The sequence below is a fragment of the Brassica oleracea genome, chromosome C1, assembly GCF_000695525.1.
Source record: "Brassica oleracea var. oleracea cultivar TO1000 chromosome C1, BOL, whole genome shotgun sequence".
NCBI classification, from domain to species: Eukaryota; Viridiplantae; Streptophyta; class Magnoliopsida; order Brassicales; family Brassicaceae; genus Brassica; species Brassica oleracea.
In genome coordinates this window covers 37,115,494-37,138,510 of record NC_027748.1, presented here as the reverse complement: position 1 = coordinate 37,138,510, position 23,017 = coordinate 37,115,494, and the positions used below count along the sequence as shown (strand labels likewise).

General features: G+C 37.6%; 5 protein-coding genes, 1 long non-coding RNA gene and 1 pseudogene across 7 annotated transcripts in view; 4 read left to right on the top strand and 3 right to left on the bottom strand.

Moving 5' to 3' along the window:
• Positions 1-4,509: 4,509 nt before the first annotated feature.
• LOC106296952 lies at positions 4,510-6,923 on the bottom strand. Of its 2 annotated transcripts, XR_001261358.1 has the most exons (7): positions 6,660-6,923; positions 6,483-6,591; positions 6,154-6,391; positions 5,768-5,857; positions 5,399-5,485; positions 5,238-5,317; positions 4,511-4,896 (listed from the first exon to the last, which is right to left on the bottom strand). It is a non-coding gene; the product is annotated as an uncharacterized LOC106296952 (long non-coding RNA). The 2 variants fall into 2 exon arrangements; XR_001261357.1 differs by having other exon boundaries at positions 4,510-4,896; positions 5,768-6,391.
• A 56-nt stretch (positions 6,924-6,979) lies between these two features.
• On the top strand, positions 6,980-9,047 carry LOC106339037 (annotated as a pseudogene).
• Positions 9,048-9,858: 811 nt separating this feature from the next.
• LOC106339027 (G-type lectin S-receptor-like serine/threonine-protein kinase CES101) lies at positions 9,859-12,286 on the top strand. Its single transcript, XM_013777866.1, has 8 exons — positions 9,859-9,964; positions 10,228-10,362; positions 10,450-10,506; positions 10,585-10,814; positions 10,884-11,094; positions 11,305-11,542; positions 11,630-11,783; positions 11,863-12,286. The coding sequence occupies exons 1-8, from the start codon at positions 9,859-9,861 to the stop codon at positions 12,175-12,177; spliced, it is 1,446 nt and encodes a 481-aa protein (XP_013633320.1). The 3' UTR covers positions 12,178-12,286.
• Positions 12,287-12,423: 137 nt separating this feature from the next.
• LOC106339019 lies at positions 12,424-13,242 on the bottom strand. The gene is made up of 4 exons (XM_013777858.1): positions 13,131-13,242; positions 12,924-13,022; positions 12,622-12,818; positions 12,424-12,507 (listed from the first exon to the last, which is right to left on the bottom strand). The coding sequence occupies exons 1-4, from the start codon at positions 13,240-13,242 to the stop codon at positions 12,424-12,426; spliced, it is 492 nt and encodes a 163-aa protein (XP_013633312.1).
• Positions 13,243-15,631: 2,389 nt separating this feature from the next.
• Positions 15,632-17,205, top strand: LOC106316485 (F-box/kelch-repeat protein At3g16740-like). Its single transcript, XM_013754386.1, has 2 exons — positions 15,632-16,345; positions 16,424-17,205. The coding sequence occupies exons 1-2, from the start codon at positions 15,845-15,847 to the stop codon at positions 16,964-16,966; spliced, it is 1,044 nt and encodes a 347-aa protein (XP_013609840.1). The 5' UTR covers positions 15,632-15,844; the 3' UTR covers positions 16,967-17,205.
• A 1,428-nt stretch (positions 17,206-18,633) lies between these two features.
• Positions 18,634-19,946, bottom strand: LOC106316495 (pyridoxal 5'-phosphate synthase-like subunit PDX1.2). Its single transcript, XM_013754398.1, has one exon. The coding sequence runs from the start codon at positions 19,748-19,750 to the stop codon at positions 18,824-18,826; it is 927 nt and encodes a 308-aa protein (XP_013609852.1). The 5' UTR covers positions 19,751-19,946; the 3' UTR covers positions 18,634-18,823.
• A 1,071-nt stretch (positions 19,947-21,017) lies between these two features.
• LOC106339010 (kinesin-13A) overlaps positions 21,018-23,017 on the top strand; it is a 3,569-nt gene continuing 1,569 nt past the window's right edge. Inside the window, exons 1-8 of the mRNA XM_013777853.1 lie at positions 21,018-21,358; positions 21,526-21,720; positions 21,974-22,147; positions 22,263-22,364; positions 22,448-22,525; positions 22,599-22,680; positions 22,759-22,918; positions 23,000-23,009. Coding sequence (XP_013633307.1) covers positions 21,221-21,358; positions 21,526-21,720; positions 21,974-22,147; positions 22,263-22,364; positions 22,448-22,525; positions 22,599-22,680; positions 22,759-22,918; positions 23,000-23,009 — 939 coding nt within the window. The 5' untranslated portion in view covers positions 21,018-21,220. The remainder of the gene's footprint in view (positions 21,359-21,525; positions 21,721-21,973; positions 22,148-22,262; positions 22,365-22,447; positions 22,526-22,598; positions 22,681-22,758; positions 22,919-22,999; positions 23,010-23,017) is intronic.

Below are 23,017 nucleotides of genomic sequence, written 5' to 3'. Positions count from 1 at the left end.
CAAGCTCTGATTCAAGCTCTGTAAGAAATAGAAGAAAACATAAGAACGTGCACTAGACCACGACAAGTTTGGTATCTCTTTATGCTCGACTCATGATCATCCGTTTCAAAGTTGCGAAACAGACATGTGACCCTCATAGTCACCTGAAAGCCTTTTCACCGCTGCTTTTGAGCCGTCAGACTTGAGCATATCCACCACACTAAGGTCCTAGCACCAACAGCTATGGAAGAGAAATATCTTCGACGATATGTAGAAGCTATTGCTACCAGGAGGAAACCCTCCAACGTTCCCAGCGAACTTTAACAATGGCAGCTTGTTACCGCCTTCAACTCTGCTCAGAAAAATCAGATTTTGTCAACTCCGAGCTCCATCAACGGCGGCTGAAAGCAGAGTTGAGCTATGTTCTTTGTCATGACGAGATCACCACCAACGAGCTCCATCAACGGAAGCTCTTGCAGGCTTAAAGTTTCAACAACCTGCTTGGCAAACACGATCTCAACACGAGACTTCGGGTCGGCAATAGTTCGGTTAAGGTGTACTTTAGGCACAAGTTTAAATTTAACTTGCTTTTTATTAGGCACGAGTTTGCGGTCGACTCGCTTATTGTTAGACACGAGTTTACAAAAACTCATCTTTGACTAGACATGAGTTTACAGAAACTCTCCTTCTACCATGCACGAGTTCTCAGTAAATTCTCCTCTGTCTTAGCATGAGTCAACTAAACTCGTCTTTCACTAAGCACGAGTTTAAAGCAAACTCGCCTTTTACTAGGCACAAGTTCGAAGTAAACTCGCCTAAACCATTATAGGCATGAATGTGTCTAGTTCATTGTCTAATAAACCCTATTCGTAAAATTCACAGAGATCGACTTCATCTCCCTCTACGAACTTGGGGGACTTACTGTTGGGGAATAGATTTACATCCTCTTCAAGACCCATTAGATATTGAAGTAGGCCCATATTGCTTGGAAGCCCTAGACTTCATCTTTCTATAAATAAGGAGCTACCTCCTTATGAGAAAGGATCTTCTCCTCTTCTTAGATTTATTTTCATAGAGATTTGGTATTCTAAGGTTTACTTTATCTTTGTAATCATCTTGGTAATGGACATTTAATCAATGAAATCTCTTTTATATTTTTTTTCTCATTTGATTTCATCTAAAGATTTCTCCTAAGCCTAAAGAATCTAATTCTTATTCTTAGATTCTTTATTGTATTGATTCAACAAACACTAAAATCATAAACACCATTTTTGGATCAAACAGTGTACCGTGTACGTATCTGCTCGATTCATTTTCACGAATCGAAGGTAAACAAACAGGTAAATAAATCTACACACAACTTCACTCTCACGCCTTTTCAAGACTAATTGTTGAGGAGAAAGGAGACTAATTTAGCTTCATTACACTCTCTTATCATCGTTCAGATGTTTAGCGCCCCAAACCCCGAGGAATCAGAGAACCCTCACAAGAACTGGAAACTATCAACAAACAATCCTTCACTGCGTCTGTATGTTAGACTAGAGATTGATCACAAGAATACTCAAACTCAAACTAGACCATCCACTAGTCCGCTCAATCCTCGACACAGACGTGGATCTCAACGTCAAGGCCCAGTTCTTCAAATGGGCTGGCAAAATAAGATTCCTCCACTTACACGGCTTTGATACAGGAACTCGTTCGTAACGCGCACGTTAGCGTTACCCCCGGTCTGCTCTCTCAGCTTGTGAAGGCACTGGGACGGGGTAAGATGGTGGGGAAATTTTTGTCAGTGTTTTAACAAGCGAAAGGACGCAAGTTCAAACCTACTTCGACTACTTACAACGAGATGGGAACGCAGAGATGTACTTACTCCCACTGTTGTTTCGTACAACACTGTTATCAAAGCTATGTTTGAGTAGAAAACACCGGTCGCAGAAGTGAGTTCTTGGGAATGTGAGTTCAAGAGTATATGGTGTGATGATCAAACAGTTTGGGAAATGTGGGAAGCTCCGTGAAGCGTTAGATCTCTTCAACGAGATGAAGAACCAAGGAAGCGGTCCCAGAGGTGTACGCTTACAACCCGCTCATGTCAGGAATGGTGAAGGCTGGTATGGTAAGTGAAGCTAGTTCGTTGCTTAGAAAGATGGATGAAAACGGGTGCTTTGCGGATATAAACTCTCATAACACCATCCTCAAATGGGGTTTTTGCTAGAACAGGTGTGCCGAAGCGGGCTGTAGAGATGTTTGAAGCTACGAAGCAGCCTGGTAATGTTAAGCCTGTTGGGGTCACTTATAAATACTATTCTTGGATGTTTAATTTAACTCACGCTGGAATGTTTTAGGAGGCTGCAAGAATGATGAGAATGAAGAGAGAGATGAAAGATAAAGGGTTTGTGTATGATGCAATCTCTTATTCATATCTATACTTGAATCTGTTGGCAATGTGGATCATGTAGAAGAAGTTTCATCTCTCTAACTTGGCAGTGACTTGGCAGCACGTGCCTTTTCTTGTGGCATTAGCCACTAATGAATCACATGATTAGCTATGATTTGTAGCTTTACCTTTTGCATAAGCAAATGATGTACTTAAAAAATATATTAACACTTGAAACCAAAAATTGATTACAATGAAGAAACTCAAACATAGTTTACATTGAAAACTTTGGAAGAAGAAACAAATCGAGCTGAAAAAGACTTAGAAGAAACATCAGGATCTTCGTGATATGCGATGGTTCCAATATTCTCGAAGTTTTGTGAATAGGTAAGAGGATCATATCGAACACCATGATCAAGAATCTGATCTTTCTTCTTGTTCTTCATCCCCATCATTATCTTTCTCCACATCAGTCTCCATCTTGAGATCTTCTTCACCCTGAAAACATTTTCAGAAAGATCTTTGATCCGTTCATAACCAAAAGTTTTCAAACGCATTTGATGTTCTTTGTTGATCCCTGAACCACATCGCTCCATTAGAGCTTGTGAAAATAAAATTTGAAGAACAGTGGAGATTTGGGAACACAGATGTTTTCTGGGATGGTGTTTTTGGTGGTTATGTTTGATATCAAGGATCTAATCTGATCTTAAGGAAGTGATGAATGATTTGTTTAATACATTCATTACATATAAAGTTATCATTATTGTTACTACAACTTGCTAATCCTCCAGTGTGTAGCGTATTATATTTTACTAATAGTACAACATTGTATAAGATATTTCTCTTATAAAGTACTAACACAAAGTAATAATCATTAGATGTTTGCATCTAATGGCTAACCATATCGTATTATTACTAGGTAGATGTGTAGGTTGGCATATAGAATGTTGTTGTTTTTTTTTTGAGCAACAGAATGTTGTTGTTTACCTTGGTGATTTTGTAGCTTGAATATTAGAATAGACACGGTGAAAGAGTTAAAGACTTGTACATGGTGATATAGCTAAAGACTTGGTGAAACTTGTATGTCGACCAATGACTACAAATGCTAGAAATTTTGTGATCAATAGTTTAATATTTTTAATATCAATATACAAATGTTCATAAAACTATATAAGTATGAAGTCTTATTTAATAGTATAGATTTATATCTATATATATATATACTAGTGGTTTGCCCGTTCTACGGACGAGAATATATACAAAAGTTATTATATATAATTTTTTAAAATTATTATGAAGCATTTTAAAAACCATTCAAAAAAAAATACAATAAAATAACAAATAATAAGCAGAGGTCTGAGATCATATTTTTTTCAATAAACATTTTTGGTTTGAATTAAAAATAACAGTAACATTCATTATTTTGTATATATAATACAAAAGTGATTCAGAAAATGTAATGGTATATATTTATTTTCTTTTCTTTTTACTTTGACATAATAAATGAAGTTTAAATTAATAAAAAAATATTTATTTCAAGAATTTTCAAGTTTAAATATTTTTGCACTAATAAGTTTTTTTATTATAATAATTTAATCCAGCTCCAAACCAAATCAATAAATATAATAGAGTTTAATAAAATAAATAAACCTAATGTTTAAATACTATATGAATAGTTTCAAAATAAAAATTAGTATTTTATAAACTACAAAACATGATACTTTGAAGTATGAGCCAAACTGTTAAATTAGTTGAACTCTATTTAATAACAAATTATTTATTGGAAGTTTTGTTTTTACTTTAGTTACATACCACTTTATATCAAATAATTTATTTTATAAAATTAATATGTGCCAAAATGTAACTTAACAGAAAAAACTTAAATATATGTAACCATTAATAACTTGGAAATCAAAATGAACCAAATCGTATATAAATGTTCGATGAAACTCATTTTTCTTGTCATCGTCATTTGTCTTTCATTGATAGTGAATCTATTCTGTAACTTTTGTGTTGGACTTGTATTGAATGAAAGCCTATATGAAACGAAAACATTGTTACATATATAAATTACATAATTAAATGGAATAAAATAATCAAAATATATGTTGGCTTCATATTACAAACCCCAAAAAGACACACTACAAAGAAAATGTATAAAATAATCCATACACTCCAAACATCGATCTCCTTTCTGTAATTTCATCTACTTTAGGAGCAACATAATAAAACTTCCTACTATATCACTGTAAACCTTTCATGTAAGCATATAAAGACAAATATTTCAGTTACAATAACATAACTCGACTTGAAACAGTGTAACCAATCATGCACACTAAAACTCCCACAACCTCTGTTTTGAAGTTTACAATGACATTCCAAATATTTGAAGAAACCTATAATTTCAAAGATTGGAAAAGCCCGACCTGGGTTTCATAACCATCCCCAAGAAAACAGATCAACAATCTTCATTGGGTTTCACAATGCTGTCTCAGAGTCAAAGTAGACATAGGTTCCGGAAGTGCCGTTGAGAAATAACCAGCCTATATGTGGGAAAGTGAGTTCTTTTAGTGATATAATGGCCTGAGAACATAATAAATCCTACAAACTCAGGATGAAACTGTGTCTTTAACGCTGGAGACATTACAAATTATTAGTATATTATCTCCAACAACCTTGGGATTGATGCTAGTGACGAACACAACTTTTGGAACCGTAGCTTTCCAATTTCTTATGAAATGCAAAATCTAGGCCATCGAACAGACTAACACTCACACATTCACATCCCAGTAAAGTATCAATGAAAATGAAATTCTTGGAGAGTAAGATATCATACAAAGTTGTAACAAATTACAAACACTGAATTTTAAACTGTTGAGGCTACCTTTATAGACGTAGAGTCAGCATTACACGTTGTGTCCCCTGTTTACCGTCGTTGATTGTGCTCTTGATTGCAATGAATATCTTGAAAATTTTAAAGAAGACGTCCGTAAGAACGGTGGAGAAATTATAAAGCAAAAGATTTTATATAGAAGTTTAAAAGACCCTAGTTTTTGAGAAATCTACTGCTCGCTCCACACTTGTTGTCAAAACATAAATTTGTTCCCGATGTAGCGTTCAGAAACAACCTCCCTGTAAGGAAATTCAATCAATAAACAGCCAACATAAGTGATTGAGAGTGTATTTTTTTTTTGAATTATACAGAGGTATCCTGAAATGGTCCAGACTAGTCACATGTTGCATCTGTATATAGTTAGCAAGCGTGAATCAAGAGGTTTATGAAACTTGTGTGGACTTTTCATATGAAACATGGACACAAAGGTTTGGATGATAGCTAAAACTTTTTGTTGATGATATCTAAAACTTTATTCCTATAACAGAGTCGACCAAGCGTAAGTGGGAGTTGTTTCTTACCTCCAACAAGTTATGGGTATATATTTGTTGCAACGACCCCCTTGGTTCAACACCAGATTCTAGTAATTTTTTTATCAAGGTGCAGCTAGCCTGTCAAAAACACTCAAGCATACATGAGTGTCCCAAAAGTGGAAAAAATTAGTTAATCATCGTTTATAACAGAGCACGCACATATATATATATATAAGGGTACTAAATAGAGGCACAAATACAATATGAAGCCTTATGGTTGCCAATAGTGCCCTGAGTCTTTTTTGTTGTAGATGGTTTTAACGCCTCTATTTCTCCAACGATATATTCTAACCAATACAACTATTAGGGCTAATTCTCTGTAAAATGTACACTCATAATATGGAGTGATCGTTTAGGGATTTCAATATTAAAACCTGGGAAATAAGCATCTGTATTGGCTAGTAACATGAGCTGCTCGTATTTGCGAAACCTAAAACACTCCTTGGGGATCAGTTCACAGTTTGGTCCGTGAATCTAATTGACACATGGGCTTCAACAAACTTATTTCATGCAATATCGAGAACACGTAGCTCATACGCAGAGCCTTTCTTGCACGATATTCTTGAAAGTGTTAAGATGGTGGATGTTGATTGACCCTTGGATAAGCGTAGCCTGTGACATGAAAGAATGAATCATAAGAAAACAATTGTGATTCTTATATATTCTGTTTTAAAAAGGTAAAAAAAGTTATGGTCGTACTTACGAATCAATAAGGACCATATCAACATACATTCCTTTCTTAACATTCTTGACTTCCCAAAATCGGAGGAGCCTTGTCTGCACATTTTCTCGACAACACTCGGCCTTCAATTCTGTGAAATGAATTAGAGAGGTCGCCATGAGTCTAGAAATTAACAGAAGTTCTGCTTATTAAGCTTACGTTTTCAGTGGAGAACGTATGAAATCGCCATCGGAATCGGTTGCTAGGAAAAGCATGTTTCTGGATCATTTGAGTTGAAATGTACATCATAGATGTCCTATATTTATAGCTGAAACTTCAGCCGGTTACTGTGGGATACGAAGAGGTAGATTGAATGCTTCAAGTGAGAAAAGTGGATCAATCACGAAAAAAACTCGGAGTAAGGAACAGATTAATGGATGGTTGAGACGTTAGGGAGATCGGAAAGGCGCTTTAAGTTTTTGTGAATTTTCATTGGGGAGGTCGACGCAAGAGAAAGAAGGAAGAAGAAACCTAATGCCATGTGGGCTTGTAACAGACGCTCAAAGGATTGGGCTAAATCTGAAAATGTAAAAAAGCCCAGGTCAAATAAGTGGATTTAGAGAACCGGCTGGAAACAAAAATCGCAAGTGGTCTGAGGTTGCAACACATGTCAGGAAATCCTCCACCCTCTGTGGTGACGTGGCAGCAGGAGAAGGGAGAATATTTTACTTTATTGTCATTATTAATATATATATTTAGTATCGTTTAAATTTAACTTTCTGAGGTTGTGAATATTTCCTTGCTAGATTTGATACTTTTATTACTTGCTTCAGATAACCATGACATACAACTAAAAAACCAGTTGAAAGACAAATAAAGAGCATTGGTTACCAAAGAGAAAGACTTTGAAGTAAGACTGCAACTTCATCAAGAAAAATGGAACAAGGAACGAAAAAAGACAAAAGAGGAGCAATTCTCACTGACCAACCAGTTGAATTCTACAAAAGAAGTGGAGACAGGGTTAGGCCAGGAGCTAAGCAGCGAGAAGAAATTATATGAGGAGCTTAGAGCTCAAATCAGTAGTCTGCAAAGTATTATGTCAAAGGTTGGTGAATACAAAAGGGCACTTGAAACAAAGTTCAGGGACAAGCTTGATTTGATTAAGGGGTTACAAGATCGGATCAACTTGATTAGTTTGGAGCTGAAAGATAAAAAAGAAGAAGCTCAACCGAATATCACATTACAAGCTGAGAAAGAAGCACAACTGAAAAAACTCAACCGTGCTTACTCAACTATGCTTGCACTCAAACTAGAGGAGATTAGAAATCAAGCAGGTTAAGGAAGAAGTCACAAGAACTCAGACTGAACTGGACTCAGAGAACTCTGCCGTTAAGGAGTTAAACACAAGGATAAGCACTTTAGAGGCTGAGTAAAAGAGTTACATCCAAAAGCTTGACTATGTTTCAAAAGATTACAGTGCTTTGCAATTGACTTCTAAGATGCAATCAGCTGCTGATGCGAAGATCACTAGAATGAAAGAAGAGGAGATTCAGCAGATGAAGGAAAAGCTGGATCATGCGCTTAATGATGTAAATGAAAGTAAAGACAAAGTTGCTGAACTTACTGAGAAGTTTGAAGACTCTAAGAGGATGCTAGATATATAACTCACTAATGTACAAAATTTGAAACATGAACTTGAAGGAACGAAGGAAACACTACAGGCGTCGAGAGATCGTGTCTCTGTGCTTGATGAGTCGAGAGCTTTGTGTTCGAAGTTTGAATCAGAGGTTTCTGTAATTCGTGCAGAGTTTGACGAAGCTAAGGAGAGATATGAAGAGAAGCTTGCTGAAGAAAGAGGAAACAGTGAGGTTTTGGAAATGGAGAAAGTTCTTTTAAAGAAAGGTAGAGACGAGCTTGAGAGACTGAGTCACGAACTTGAAGAGTCTTCTCTCAAGAACCAGAACTTCCAGAAGGAACTAGTGGAGATTTACAACACTAACAAGAAACTTGAAGAGGAGAGAAAGACGGTTCTGACATTGGAGAAAGAGGTGAAAGCAATGGAAAAGCAGATGTTGACGGACAGAGAAGCGAGGAAATCTCTTGAAACAGACCTTGAAGAAGCAGTTAGGTCCGTAGATGAGATGAACAAAAACACGTCGACACTGTCAAAAGAGCTTGAGAGTGTGAATACACATGTCTCCAGTTTGGAGAACGAGAAAGAAATGCTTCAAAGAACACTAAAAGAGGCGAAGAAAGCATCAAAAGAAGATAAAAGAAAACATGGAAGGCACACATATCTTCTTGATGAGTCTGAGAAAAGAGAGGGGAGTGCTGTAAAAGAAACTGAAGAAGATGGAGGAGGACTTGTGCTCTGCAAAAGGAGAGATACTGCATGAGAAGCCAAACAAATTCGTAAAAGCTGTGATGGTACAGACGACAAAGAGAAGGACAATGATAAGGTTTCTGGGAAGAAAGTTGTCAGAAGGAGAAAGAGCAGTACTAGTTCTTGGAGAGACAAGGTTATGATGACCAGATCTTGCTCTAGTTATTATATTAATCTGTGTAAATTTTGACTAGAGGCAAATGGCTCCAAAGTTTCATCATTGAGATCAGTTCTTTGTATCAGGATATTCAGTCTTAAATTATGATTTTTTATATAGATATGTTAAAAATGAAGTTATATTTATTATACAGTTAATAGCACCAAAAATTGTTTCAGAAGAGGCTGCATTGTCTTCAGAAACAACCATCCATGACAAGTTCTCTAGTACAAGTTCAAAGTCTCTCAAATACATAAGAAACTGCTTTATTTCATGGTTGGCCATGAGCTTTCCATGGTGATGAGAGATCAGCCACAGCTTCACCAACTATTAGATAAAGTTCACTCAGCCCCAATGACTCAATGATCTTGAATTTGTTTAACTTCTCCATAACACTCCCCAAGTGATTCACTGTTTGAACCGAGTTCAGTTGGATACGAATAGAAGAGACATAATTCGTGGGTGGTTGGTTCAAAGGTGTTTTATTAGATCGGAAAATAGTTTGGTATAAATGAGGAAATGATGGTCGGAAAGTAGGCCGGTGCTCGGAGAGCTTGGCCGAAAAGTACAAGTCGGTAAAAATACAATGAGTAAACCCCTAGGTACGGTGCTCGGAGAGCTTGCGTGCAGGTTACGTATTCCCGGAGCCTGTATCCGAGTTCTGGGACTGTATGCGGTCGTCGTCTAATTACAATTTTAAAGAGATCACATCAGGAAAGACTTTTTGTTCCAGCTTTGGTTATACATTCAGAGATGCAGTGTCTTCTGTATCAGGCAATGGATTTGTACTTAATGAGACTGGTGGGAAGTTAAGTTCATACGATTGCTATGTAAAATGTCTCCAAAACTGCTCTTGTGTTGCTTATGCTTCAACGCGTATGGATGGTACGGGCTGCCAAATCTGGAATACTGACCCTACCATTGATCTTACCGGCAACATGACGTCTTCTCATAGTCCAATAACTATACATATTCGTGTAAAAGGTAAACAATCTACATTTTATATGTTTCAAAAGTAGATGCAGCAAACCTGTTGGACACTATAAGTTTTCTTGAATACAGGAGTTGAGAGCAGTGGCAGAGCCACCTTGTTACCATGTGGGTCAGTTGACCCATGTGAATTTATGAATAATTTTTTTTTACATGTATATATCTTTGAAAAACTGGGAAAATAATGTAAAATTTAGTTAATTGACCTTTATGATATATGTTAATTATGAATTGACCCCTTTGACAATTTTTCCTAGCTCTGCCACCGGTTGAGAGAGTCCAAGAGATCGAAAAAGCGGCAACTTGGCTTGTTGTTGTGGTATCAGTGTTCCTAATGATATCTGTGGTCTGTTTTATCATCTATCTTGTTTTCAGGAAATATAAAATAAAATGTGAGAATATTAGAATCACTCCAACACTTTGTTATCAATCTTGTTCTTTACTAACATCAGTTTTGTTTCTTTTTTTGTTTGATCCAGTAACTGTCTTATTTCGCCGAATGTTCAACTTTTTATGGAGAAAAGTCATTCCACAAAGTAATGCTTTTAGCTGATTAACTTTAGTATAAGCATGTTTGTTCTTGTGAAAACTAAGAGTCTTGTTGTTTTGTTTAGTCACTGTTTACATACGGAGTAGGCTTCAAACAATGAGGGTTGGTTCAACAATAGACCAAGAAATGCTCCTACGTGAATTGGGAATTGATAGGAGAGGCCGGCACAGGAGAAGTGCAAGGAAGAATGATAATGAGCTTCAGATTTTTAGCTTTGAAAGTGTAGCCTTGGCAACAGATTACTTCTCTGATGCAAACAAGCTCGGTGAAGGAGGTTTTGGTCCTGTATATAAGGTACTATAACATGTTCTTCAGATCCTGATAACAACTCATGATTTTGATGCTTTGGCTACTTTCTTGAAGGGGAGGTTAATACATTGGGAAGAAGTGGCTATCAAGAGACTATCTATAGCCTCAGGGCAAGGATTAGTGGAGTTCAAGAACGAAGCTATGCTTATTGCAAAACTCCAACACACAAATCTTGTGAAGTTGATAGGTTGCTGCATTGAGAAGGATGAGAAAATGTTGATTTATGAATACATGCCCAACAAGAGCCTTGACTACATCCTCTTTGGTGAGTTTTCTTTATAAAATCTAAGAGTCAGTAAAACATTCCTGACTACATGTTGATTCTTGAAATGGTTTAAATTTCTGTGCACCAGTAAAATGTCACTTTAGTATTTAAATTTATTTTTAAGACAAGTGTTTTCATTCAATATTCTTACTTTCTTGGTGCTTGATTCGCGTTTGTTCACAACACTACCTGTTTTTCGACTTTATGTAGACCCTTTGGGAAAAAATGTTCTAGATTGGACGCTGCGGTTCAGGATCATGGAAGGGATCATCCAAGGGCTGTTGTACCTTCACAAGTACTCAAGATTGAAAGTGATACACAGAGACATCAAAGCCAGCAACATTTTGCTGGACGAGGATATGAATCCCAAAATATCTGATTTTGGTATGGCTAGGATATTTGGAGCTCAAGAATCAAGAGCCAACACCAGACGAGTTGCTGGCACATTGTAAGTAAAAGAGTGACTAGATACAAGGAGAAGATTCTCTGTTCATATTTAACTTGAATTTCTAGTTGTTAATATATACATGTATAGTGGCTATATGTCTCCAGAGTACTTCAGAGAAGGACTATTCTCAGCTAAGTCAGATGTGTTCAGCTTTGGGGTTCTGATGCTTGAAATCATTTGTGGAAGGAAGAACAACAGCTTTCACCATGACTCAGAAGGGCCTCTGAATCTCATAGTTCATGTAATAGCTAAACTCGCTCTTCTTGTTTCATTGTTAGCATCTTTGGACCTTGTCGAAACTCAGTTTTTTTTTGTTTCAGGCGTGGAATCTGTTTAAAGAAAACAGAATTGGCGAGGTGATAGATCAGTCTTTGGGAGATTCTGCCCTTGACAACCCTCAAATGTTGAGATGCGTTCAAGTTGCGCTCTTGTGTGTGCAAGAAAACGCAGAGGATAGACCAAGCATGTTAGATGTTGTGTCCATGATATACAGCAATAATGCTCTTTCTTTACCCAAAGAGCCAGCTTTCTATGATGGTCCTCGGAGAAGCTCGCCGGAGATGGAGCTTGAGCTACCGGAGCCAGGAAATGGATCGGATAATAGGGTTACCATCACTGTGATGGAAGCAAGGTGAGCTGATGGTGGAATAAAAACAAAAATGATCGCATTTGAGTCTCTTGTTAAGACTGATCATACAGTATTTAATCATTTGTTGAGACCCCAAATTAAAACAGAGTTAAGGGTGTGGTTTATTAATCCTTGTTTATAAACTTTATATATTGGCAAAAGACAATGCAGACAGTAAGTACGTAAGGTTCCAATACAAATAGTAACGAGAGAGAAATAAAACTTGAAACACAGAGACGTACGCCTTTGTAGTTCAATTGAGCATGATGCACATCATAGGCTCATATGCAGGTGAATTATTCATCTTGAGTATCCGGACAAGAACATAGTATCCTTTCTAAAGGTTGCAACAAACAACAAAAAGGGTCTCGTTAGATCATCGGATATAGTAGATCTAGTTTGTTAATTAATAGTGTAAAAGAGAATGCTTACTCCTATGAGTAATGCTTACTCCTATGAGTTGTAGTAAGTCTTGTGGAATGAATATGTTTGAGAAAGTGAGCACAATGGAGCCAGGTGCAACAGGGCATGACGTTGTTATATCGCAGAGGGAGTAACGTTTTAAAGTGGTTACAAGTGACCCCGTGCGGAGTGTCCCATCAGAAGTGAGTCCTACACTTACTTCTGCATCATTAGGTATTTCTTGGCCTGTGTTCACACCAAGATTGTTTATCAAGAAAAGCAAAATTAAAACTATTTATCAAGTTAAATATACTTTTTTTTTTATTTAAACAAAACAAGGGAATCGATTACTTGTAAAACCGGTTATGGTAAAGTTTGCGTTAGTGCCACTCGTAAATGAGTATGGAGAGACCTCCACAGCGTTAACTTTAATGGGAGACTGCTGAGAATCTGTAACAACAACAACAAAAAGTTACCATGATTATTTTCGTTTAACTTCAACCAATCAACGTTACTGCCTTCTTTATCAGTACATGCAACAAATTAATGGATATTTACTCTGGCAGATTCGGAAGTCGCTGACAGAGGCGGCCAAAGCAACTGGTAAGACAAAGAGTGACACAAGGAGGTGAAAATGAAGCAAAGGCTGCAGGGCGTGAGATATCGCCATGGATATGATATGAACTCCTCGATGGCTTTCTCGATCTAGAGAGATAAATATATTTACAGTATGAGTTCTTATGCTTTTATGCCTAGCTACTATTTAATACTTAGTGTGGATTATAAGATTGTGATAAACTAATTATTATTTTTTTGTCAACCTTGTGATAAACTAATTACTACATCCAGAAACGTTATACGCGAGAATTTTTAAAATATTGGGTTGGCAAAGCTAATTGACAAGCAACATTAAATTATCGACCCAATATAATAGAACAACAAAACCAAATTATATGAACGCCCAAGTTACCATGATTACTTTTTCGGAGTTTTTCCTTTTAACTTTAACCAAACCAAAGTAGCTGTCTTATTTAGCAAGGTGAAGCTTACTCACAGTTATTTAATTTTCTGGCTTTTTTTGTGTGTAAATTTAGCAAGAAAGAGTTGCACTACAAGAAAACAGCAAGGATGCTGAGGGAAAAAATCGTCGGAATTTCGTCGGAATAACGTTATTCCGACGACATACCGACGAAACAAGTCCTCGGAAATAATTCTTCGGAATTTCTTCTTTCCTCGGAAATCCCTCGGAATTTTCCGACGGAATTCCGAGGAAACAAATTTCCGAGGAAATTCCGAGGATCACTAGTTTGTCGTTGTTTTCTTGTAGTGTTGAACTCAAATTGCTCGTCATCACTTCTCACATTTTATTCCGAGTGTAGCACGATATGGAGTTACTGCATAAGAAGAAGGATGAAAACAAGGTAAAGATTCGTTCTTCTTTCTAACCCTAGCTTTGATCCATTGAACAACGAAGTGATTGCTGCGTATCATCATGTTCTTCGGTGTTGATGCATTTTGACTTAAACCATTTTGGTGAAAACGAGCTTGTAATCGAAATTGGATGCCCGGAAAGATTAATAAAAGTATATATTAAAAAAAAAAAGCATTTAGCAGTAGCATCATGACAGAAGCAACCTGGAAACCAGACCTGTCCAATATGGTAAAACCGAATCGTACCGAACCGAACCGAACCGAAATAGACAATATGGTGTGGTTTTGGTATATACCATATAAACCGAATGGATATGATTTTATAAAAACCGTAAGATTTGGATATGGATTGGTTTATAACCGATTAAACCGAATAAACCGAACAAAACCGATCAAAAGTAGAAACATGTAAATATATACATATTTTTTAACGTCACATGAAAATCTATTTTTTATATAAGTTATTCTTTTGTTAATAATTATTACCATATTTTTTTATAGTAATAAAGAATCTTAATTTGAAAAACACTTAAAATATAATTAAATAACAATTCATCGCAACTGAGGTTTCTTATTTTCTTAGTCTTCTTCTTTTAATCATTTTGCTTTCTTTTAGCATTGATTAAATTGAAGTGAAGGTTACAAATTTGATGGATAATAAATAAAAAAAATTCTTCGCAACTTTTTTTTATTTATAAACGAACAGAGTTTCATTCGAAGAAGTATGACTTTGATGAACACTAAATATGGAAGAGTGAAAAAATTTTTCTCTCATACTTCTCTTTTGTTTTTTATTTTTATTTTCAAAATTTTGAGCTTTGATTTTAATTCTAGATTTGATTATTTCATCTGAAGTTATAAGCGTTTTTATTTTTTTTGTTCTTTTATTTGAAAATATAATATATTTTTAATAAATGACTGCGATGACAATATGACTCTAAAATTTATATAATGTGATCCCAAACTAAATAATTATGTTTTGGTATAAAACCGAATAAACCGAAAACCGACGGTATATAAACTGAACCGAACCGAATTAAATATGGATTTAGAATGATAGTTATATTTTACTAACCGAGACACCGAAAAAAATCGAACCGAAACCGAACGTATATCCAGATTGAACACCCAAACTGAAAACATATAAAACAAAAGAAAGATGTTAGGTTTTGTCGTTTTGATGATGACGACCGGGATTTAGTGTTAAACATGATTTTCTAATTGTAATAAATAGGTTTATTTAAGTTTAGCCGAAATTATGAAAGTAACCCCATATACAATTTAACCAGATAAATATTAAAATACAATTTTCTCAAATAGAAATTTTTAAGTTTTTGTCACAAAAATGGACTTCAAAAACTAAAATGATCAAAATAGTATTTTTTATTTTGAAATTCTTTTTAAAAAATTATTTTTCAAAATTTGAAATCTCATCCCCAAAACTCCGCTCTTCAATTCTAAACCCTAAACTCTATACCCTAAATCCTAAACCTTAAATTATAATCTCCACTCTTTAACTTAAACCCTAATGTCTAGATTAATTAACGCATATTTAATTCTTTTGATGCAACTACATGTTTTTTTTTTTTTTTTTTTTAGTATATATTTTGGTTGATTTCAGTAGAAAACCGAGAGTCTGGGGTTCGGTTGACCCGAAAATCCGGAACTCATAACAACAGTCGTGTCTGAACTGAAATCTCAGAATCTGAGCAGGCCTTGGGCTAGAGGTGTCCAGGCCATATCTTATTCCTGTTTAGGCCTTTTGGTCGGAATAAATAGATAGATGGAGTCGGGAGAGAAGGAAGGATAGAGGGATCTGGAAAGTTGAAACAGTAGCGGCGATGATGATATCGGATCTCCCAAGGGATATGGTGGAGGAGGTGCTCTGTAAGCTTCCGATGACATCTCTGAGAAGAGCTCGATTCACCTGCAAAAGATGGAACAACACTTTATCAAAAGATTGGAGATTTACAAGAAAGTACAATGGTGAAGCAGCAAAGAGGAAGGAGTTTCAGGTGGTGATGATACTCGAATACAAGGTTTACTTGATGAGCGTCAACCTCCACAATCCATCTCCATCTATAGAGCCTATAGGTAAACTCCACGATGCTGGAGTCGACATAATTAATGTCTTTCACTGCCAAGGTTTGTTGTTATGCGTTACCAAAGACGGAACTAGGCTTGTTGTTTGGAACCCTTTTACTGGACAAACAAGGTGGATCAAACCCAGAGATTCTTACCACAGATGTGACAGGTATGCTCTCGGATACGAGAACAGGAACAACTACCCGCTCAAAGTCTTGAGATTTGTGGATGACTACGACCGCAACTTAAAGCGCCAAGTACGTGAGTTTGAAATCTTCAATTTAAACTCTAGTTCTTGGAAGGTTGTTGATTTCAATCCACACTGGATGATACAGTATTTTTACCGCGGCTTGTCTCTCAAGGGCAATACTTACTGGTTTGCCGAAAACAAGGTTGCACCAGGCAAAATAGGAAGAGTTTTTTTACTCTGTTTCAACTTTACAACAGAGAGTTTTGGACCGCGTCTGCTTCTGCCTTTTCACGGTCGCTATGGAGATACATTGACTCTATCTAGCGTTAGAAAAGAGCAGCTTGCTGTCCTGTTTCAAGAATGTGCACCTGCATACACCTTGAAGGTTTGGATTAGTAGCAAGGTTGGTCCCAATGCAGTGTCGTGGAACAATGTGTTCTTATCGGTTGATATGAAACCACTAATCGGTTTTCAGTTTCATTGTTTCGCTGGAAGTTTCTTTGTTGATGAGAAGAACAAGGCCGTTGTGGTTATTGATACGACTAGAGGTCATCCTTTCACTATTCGTAATATGGCTTACGTTCTTGGTGAAAATGGATACTTCAAATCAGTCGATCTCGGTGATTTTGCACCCATGAAGTGCTGGCCACTTGTGTGCTCTTATCTTCCAAGCTTGGTGAAATTCTAGCAAGCTGCGCCACCAGGCAACCTGAAGGAACACACCATCTTAAATCTTATCAACTTGTTGTCGTCCTCTTTTGTTTGACACTTTGGGTTATTTAAATTTGTAATATTTTGTGATGGTTTGTAGTATAAAGTTGGATTCTGGTAACTGCGTCACTTTTGTTCTTGTTTGGTACTCTTCTTTTAAATCAACGCAATTCTTCTGATAATACATTGTTAAGATGAAAGTACATTGATACACTATTCTGCTTTCACTCCGGAAGCGCGCCTTACCTGTGGATGAACGTTTGGTAGAGTTAGAGGTCTAACCTGAAGTGATTACTTCTCCAGCCTTCTCCTAAGTTCAAACACCGCTTCAATCCCACTTGTGTCTATGGAAGACACAGCTGAAACAATTCAAAATATAAAAAGACTGAGTCCAAAAAACTCATGAACATAGCTCAGATGAGAACATAAGTTACCTGTCATGTCAAGAATGATGCATTTTTAAGTACGGCCATTGTATTCTTTTATCCGACCTTCCTCTTCCCTTGTCCATCTCACGATCCTACAGAACCATAAACTCACTTCCGTAAGAACAACAAACACACAACCATATCAGGAAGTTATTTAGACCAGGATAGTTTATATGACTGACCTTTCTTGCAGACAAGTGCTATTGGCAAAGTATATTGGAGATTCAACAGCAAGAATCAAGAAACCAGGAATTCTTGAAGCCTCTGTTACGAGTAGATGTAAAAACAATGATCTAAAGAGAAGTACTGATTGTATTGATAGAAATACTGATTTTACAAGAGAAACCTAATCACAAATCCATCTCTCTAATCTCTCTACATCACTCTCCTCTCTGATAATTCACTCAAACTCTGGATAACCTCTCTCTCTAGCAAAATACAGCTTAAATAGAAAGAGTAAGCAGCAAGTAGGAGAGTAGCCAGCTCAGCCCCATCCCCATGTTAGTGCTCACGTGCAATTGCCACCTCATCCCCTCATACGTATCAGCTTCTCTGTATCTTCTAAGACTCTGATATATCTGAGTCTATTGGATGTTTCCAAATTCTACAGTGTTTGGCCGGGTTACATGCAACAAGATCTTGAGAACTGAAACTCCCACCTTCACAAAAAGGTACCAAAACTTAGATGACACACAACTTGAGAATTAGTAGAACCATGAAGAATATATAGTTGTGTACTCACTGCTATTGCTAGGCCAAGAGGTACAGACACTAAGAGAACACCAAAGAAAGAACACATGCAAGTGAAGAATTCGAATTTGTCAACTTTCCATAGCTTGTAAGCTGCTTGATAATCAATGAGGCCAATCACTGCGGTTAAGATGATAGCAGCTAGGATCAAATTAGGAGTGTAGTAGAAGAGTAACTGTCTTATTTAGCAAGGTGAAGCTTACTCACAGTTATTTAATTTTCTGGCTTTTTTTGTGTGTAAATTTAGCAAGAAAGAGTTGAACTCAAATTGGTCGTCATCACTTCTCACATTTTGTTCCGAGTGTAGCACGATATGAAGTTACTGCATAAGAAAAAGGATGAAGACAATTTAAAGATTCGTTCTTCTTACTAGCCCTAGCTTTGATCCATTGAACAATGAAGTGATTGCTGCGTATCATCTTGTTCTTCTGTGTTGATGCAAACAAGAACAAGGCATCACCAAAGCGATCTAATAATAGAGTCTGTTTATAATTTGGGTAATAACAATTAACACCATGTTTCAAAGCTTGGATTAAACAAAAGAAAACATCATTTTGCACCAGCATTAACACAAACGCTAACGATATATCGAGACAAAACATAAAAGATAACAACTTTTTCAAACTCCCACATGTTCCCAACCTTCAACCTTTTCATCAAACACTTCCTTGAATCCTGTCACCACTCACACTCAAGCTCTCCATCGCACTCTCCAGCCCAGAGCTCATCTCAGCCAACACATGAGGATCATTATAATGCTGAACAGCCTGAACAATACTCCTCACTCTCTTAAACGGATCCGTCCCCTCAAAAACCTCACAACCCACAAAAACCCCATCACACCCCAACTGCATCATCAACGCCGCATCAGCAGGAGTCGTGATCCCACCAGACGCGAACTGCACAACCGGAACCCTCCCCATCTGCTTGGTCTGCGCCACGAGATCGTACGGCGCAGACAACTTCTTCGCAAACGCGAAAACCTCATCGTCATCCATGTTGTTCAGAACCCTAACGTCACCCATCACTCTCCTAACGTTCCTCACAGTCTCCGCAACGTTCCCTGTTCTTGTAACATCTCCCTGGATCCTAATCATCGCGGCTCCTTCCCTGATCCTCCTCAACGCCTCGCCGGTGTCGCGGCATCCGCAAATAAACGGGGATCGGAAGTTATGCTTGTTGATGAAGTTACCTTCGTCTGCAACCGAGAGGATCTCGCTCTCGTCGATGTAGTCAACGGCGAGATGCTCCAGGATCTGAGCTTCCACGAAATGACCGACGCGCGCGCGTGCCATCACGGGGACGGAGACCGCGCGTTTCACTTCTTTGACGAGGGACGGATCCGGCATGCGCTGCACGCCGGCGGCGGCAGGGGATCGGGGCGGATCCGAGATGAGGACGGCGCATGCGCCGGCGGATTCGGCGATCTTGGCTTGGTTTACGGAGGAGACCTCGACGACGGCGCCGCCGCGGAGGACTTGAGCTAAGCCGACTTTGACGGAGAAGGGGTGGTTTTTCTTGGCGGCGTCGGTGATGGCTGTGCCGCTGTAGAGAGTCACGGCGCCTTGGTCATGATCCGCCATTTTCTGATTGAAAGATTGTAAGATGAAGAATGAGGAAGATGAGTTGACAGTGAGGAGAGATATAGAGGACGGAGAAGAAGAGTGTGGTTTTGTCTGGAAGCTTCCGAGACTGTCGAAGTTTTAGGTCGGGAGGGAGAAGAGTCCGAGTGTTAGTTTCAAAACGAAGTCGTATTGAGGAAGAGAGAAGCTTAGTGGGCCTCCATGAAAGGATGACCCAAGTAGACGACTTTTTTTGTCGTAGTCCTTTTATTTAGAGCCGTTCGATATGAAGAAAACACGTGGCGTTATCTTGTGTGTATTTACGCTTTCGTCCAAAGATATTTTATGACGTGGGACCCGAGTCAGAGAACAAAGCACGAACATTACAAAATGAAGGGAGCGCGAGTTCAGTCCAACAACAACTGTCTTACTTAGTGGGCCACCACGTGTTTCTAAATTGTCACGATCTACACGGCGTCGTTTAGTACTACTCCTCACGTGTTTGAAAGTTGTTGTTTCCGTATTATTTAATTTTTTACTGTTTTCAATCAAATCAATAATGATCAAGAACGTGAATGTACCTAAATTCCTTCAATCTTACTCTCTCTCTGCTACTCAACTACCATATAAAGTGTTTTTATTTTTATTTTCTTAAGTTTTGTACATTTTTTTAAGTGAACATTCTAATATTTAGATGAAAGAAAATTCAAGATGAGAAGATATAAAGTGAAACAAAAAAGTTATTTTATATTTTAATCGTCAATGATGTAACTCTAAAACATAAGAAGGAAGAATAAAAAAAATAAAAAAATACGTACATAGGTTAATTTGATTTATTCAAACTTTGATAAACCGATTATCAATCATCTTAGCTGAATTTTATGAAAATAACCATATTCAATGTTAACTATTTCATTCCAAACCACTTGGTTTATTGTGCATGGATACACATTTATTATGCGGCATATGTTGTAGATCAGCTTGGTGAAATGAGATAAAGCTAGTGAACAGCAAAAGTTATTTAAATTGCATTTGTATTTGAATTTTCAAATTTGATAATCATGATTCAGACCATTTTGGATTAAATACCAGCAGCGCACTAGTAATAAAGTTGACAAAATCCTAATAAAAAAAACATAATTAATATTAATAACCAACTCTAAATAGGAAATTAGTAACAAGATTTATATAATGTAAAATCCAAAATATCTATTATATGTAAACCATATGAACTGGTCCACAAATCTCATTTAATAAATTATAATATAAGAATTGAAATGACATTTTAGAAACCGAGTTTAAGGGAGCGTTTGAAAGAGAGAGAAAGAAACAGCGACCAATGCCTCCTCTCCTACTCTAAGCTTTAATTTGAACTTCTTCCTTGTCTTGTCGAGACAGAGAGAGCAAAACTTTGGTCACAGAGAGATCCGATCAAAAGGATCTCCGATTCGAGCTAAGAGACAAGAACCGAGATTCGATTCCCCGGCGGCGATGAACGGGAGACAGAGATCTGGCGCGGCGGCGGTTCACCACCAGAGGCAACTCTCCGATAACCCTCTCGACATGTCTTCCTCCAATGGCAGATGGCTCCAATCCACTGGTCTCCCGCACTTTCAGCCATCCCCCAATGTAAAGCTTTGAACTTTCTATCGTTTCGTAAGAAGATCTATTAGCCCACGAGGCTTCTTGATCCTTTAGATGAAAATGCTCGATCTGGTGGTTTTTGATTGCTGTAGGCAAAGTTGTTTAATGTTGAGCAAGTTTTGAATTTAATGGTGTTGAGTGACTACACACAGGATTATGGATACTATGGTGGTGGACAAGGAGGAGCAGGAGGATACCAGAATGCTCAGAGAAACGACTTCTTTGGAGAACCAACTACTCCTCAATACGGTTCTCGTCCATCGAGCCAACGAAGGAACAACGGTGAATCTGAGTTTAGTCCCGGCCTCTTGGATCTGCATTCTTTTGACACTGAGCTTCTTCCTGAGGTAGGTGTGGTGCATTTAGGTGTTTGCATCCATAAAACTTATTGCTTCTTGATAGAGTGGACTCCTTTCTTACTTCATCAAACTATTTTTAGTAAAACAAATTTTGATTTTTCTGTATGACCTTATTATGGTATGGGCCAATTTGGTATCCATAAGTCAAAACCTCTTATAGAATCATGTCACACCGTCTAGTTATTTGATTATCTGTTTGACATAGGATGAACATGTGAACTTCATTGCTTTTGGTCAGCAGATTCCAGTCTCTACCCAATTAGATGGACCGTCAATGTTCAATCCTAGTCAAAGCCAAAGCTTTGATGACTTTGAGGCTTACAACAAGCAGCAGCCGAACCGTAGCCGTGCCTTGGCTGATAACTTGGCAGCTGAGAAGGATAAGATGAATGCTGTTGCAAAGATCAAAGTTGTTGTAAGATTTCTTCTTCCTTTACTTCTCTTCCTATAAAGTGATTCAACAGTGTCTTTTGCGCTGTGAGTGCTAATCATTTCCTCAACATGATATTCCCTGATTGTTTTGAGAACAGGTGCGTAAGAGACCACTTAACAAAAAGGAGTCGGTAAAAAACGAGGAAGACATTATTGACACACATTCCAATTGCTTAACAGTTCACGAAACCAAAGTCAAGGTTAGTCACTGTTGGTTTGAGTCCGCACAAAGTCCTCTCTGTAGCAAGACACTAAGACTGATCTATAACTTATATTATCGCAGGTTGACTTGACAGCTTATGTTGAAAAGCATGAGTTTGTGTTTGATGCTGTGCTAGATGAGGAAGTCTCAAATGATGAGGTAAAATGCTGTTTAGAAGTACACAGGCTCAATGTTTACTCAGGAGGAAGCCTTATTATGCTCTTTCTGTTAGGTTTATCGTGAGACAGTGGAGCCTGTTGTGCCATTAATTTTCCAGCGCATCAAAGCCACTTGCTTTGCATATGGGCAGACAGGTAATAACTAGTCTCTGTGAACTAACCCATTGTATATTCTGAATGTGAACCATCTACCTTTTACGTTTGCCCTCTCAGGTAGTGGCAAAACATATACTATGAAGCCTTTGCCTCTTAAGGCTTCAAGGGACATCCTAAGGCTGATGCACCACACTTACAGAAACCAAGGGTTTCAGTTGTTCGTCAGCTTCTTCGAAATCTACGGAGGAAAGCTTTATGATCTCCTCAGCGAGAGGAAGTAAGTTGTTATCTCATCTTCACCGTTACGCCTGTTAAATGTAACTGAAAGAAGAAAAAAAACGTTATCTACCTTTTATAGGAAGCTGTGCATGAGAGA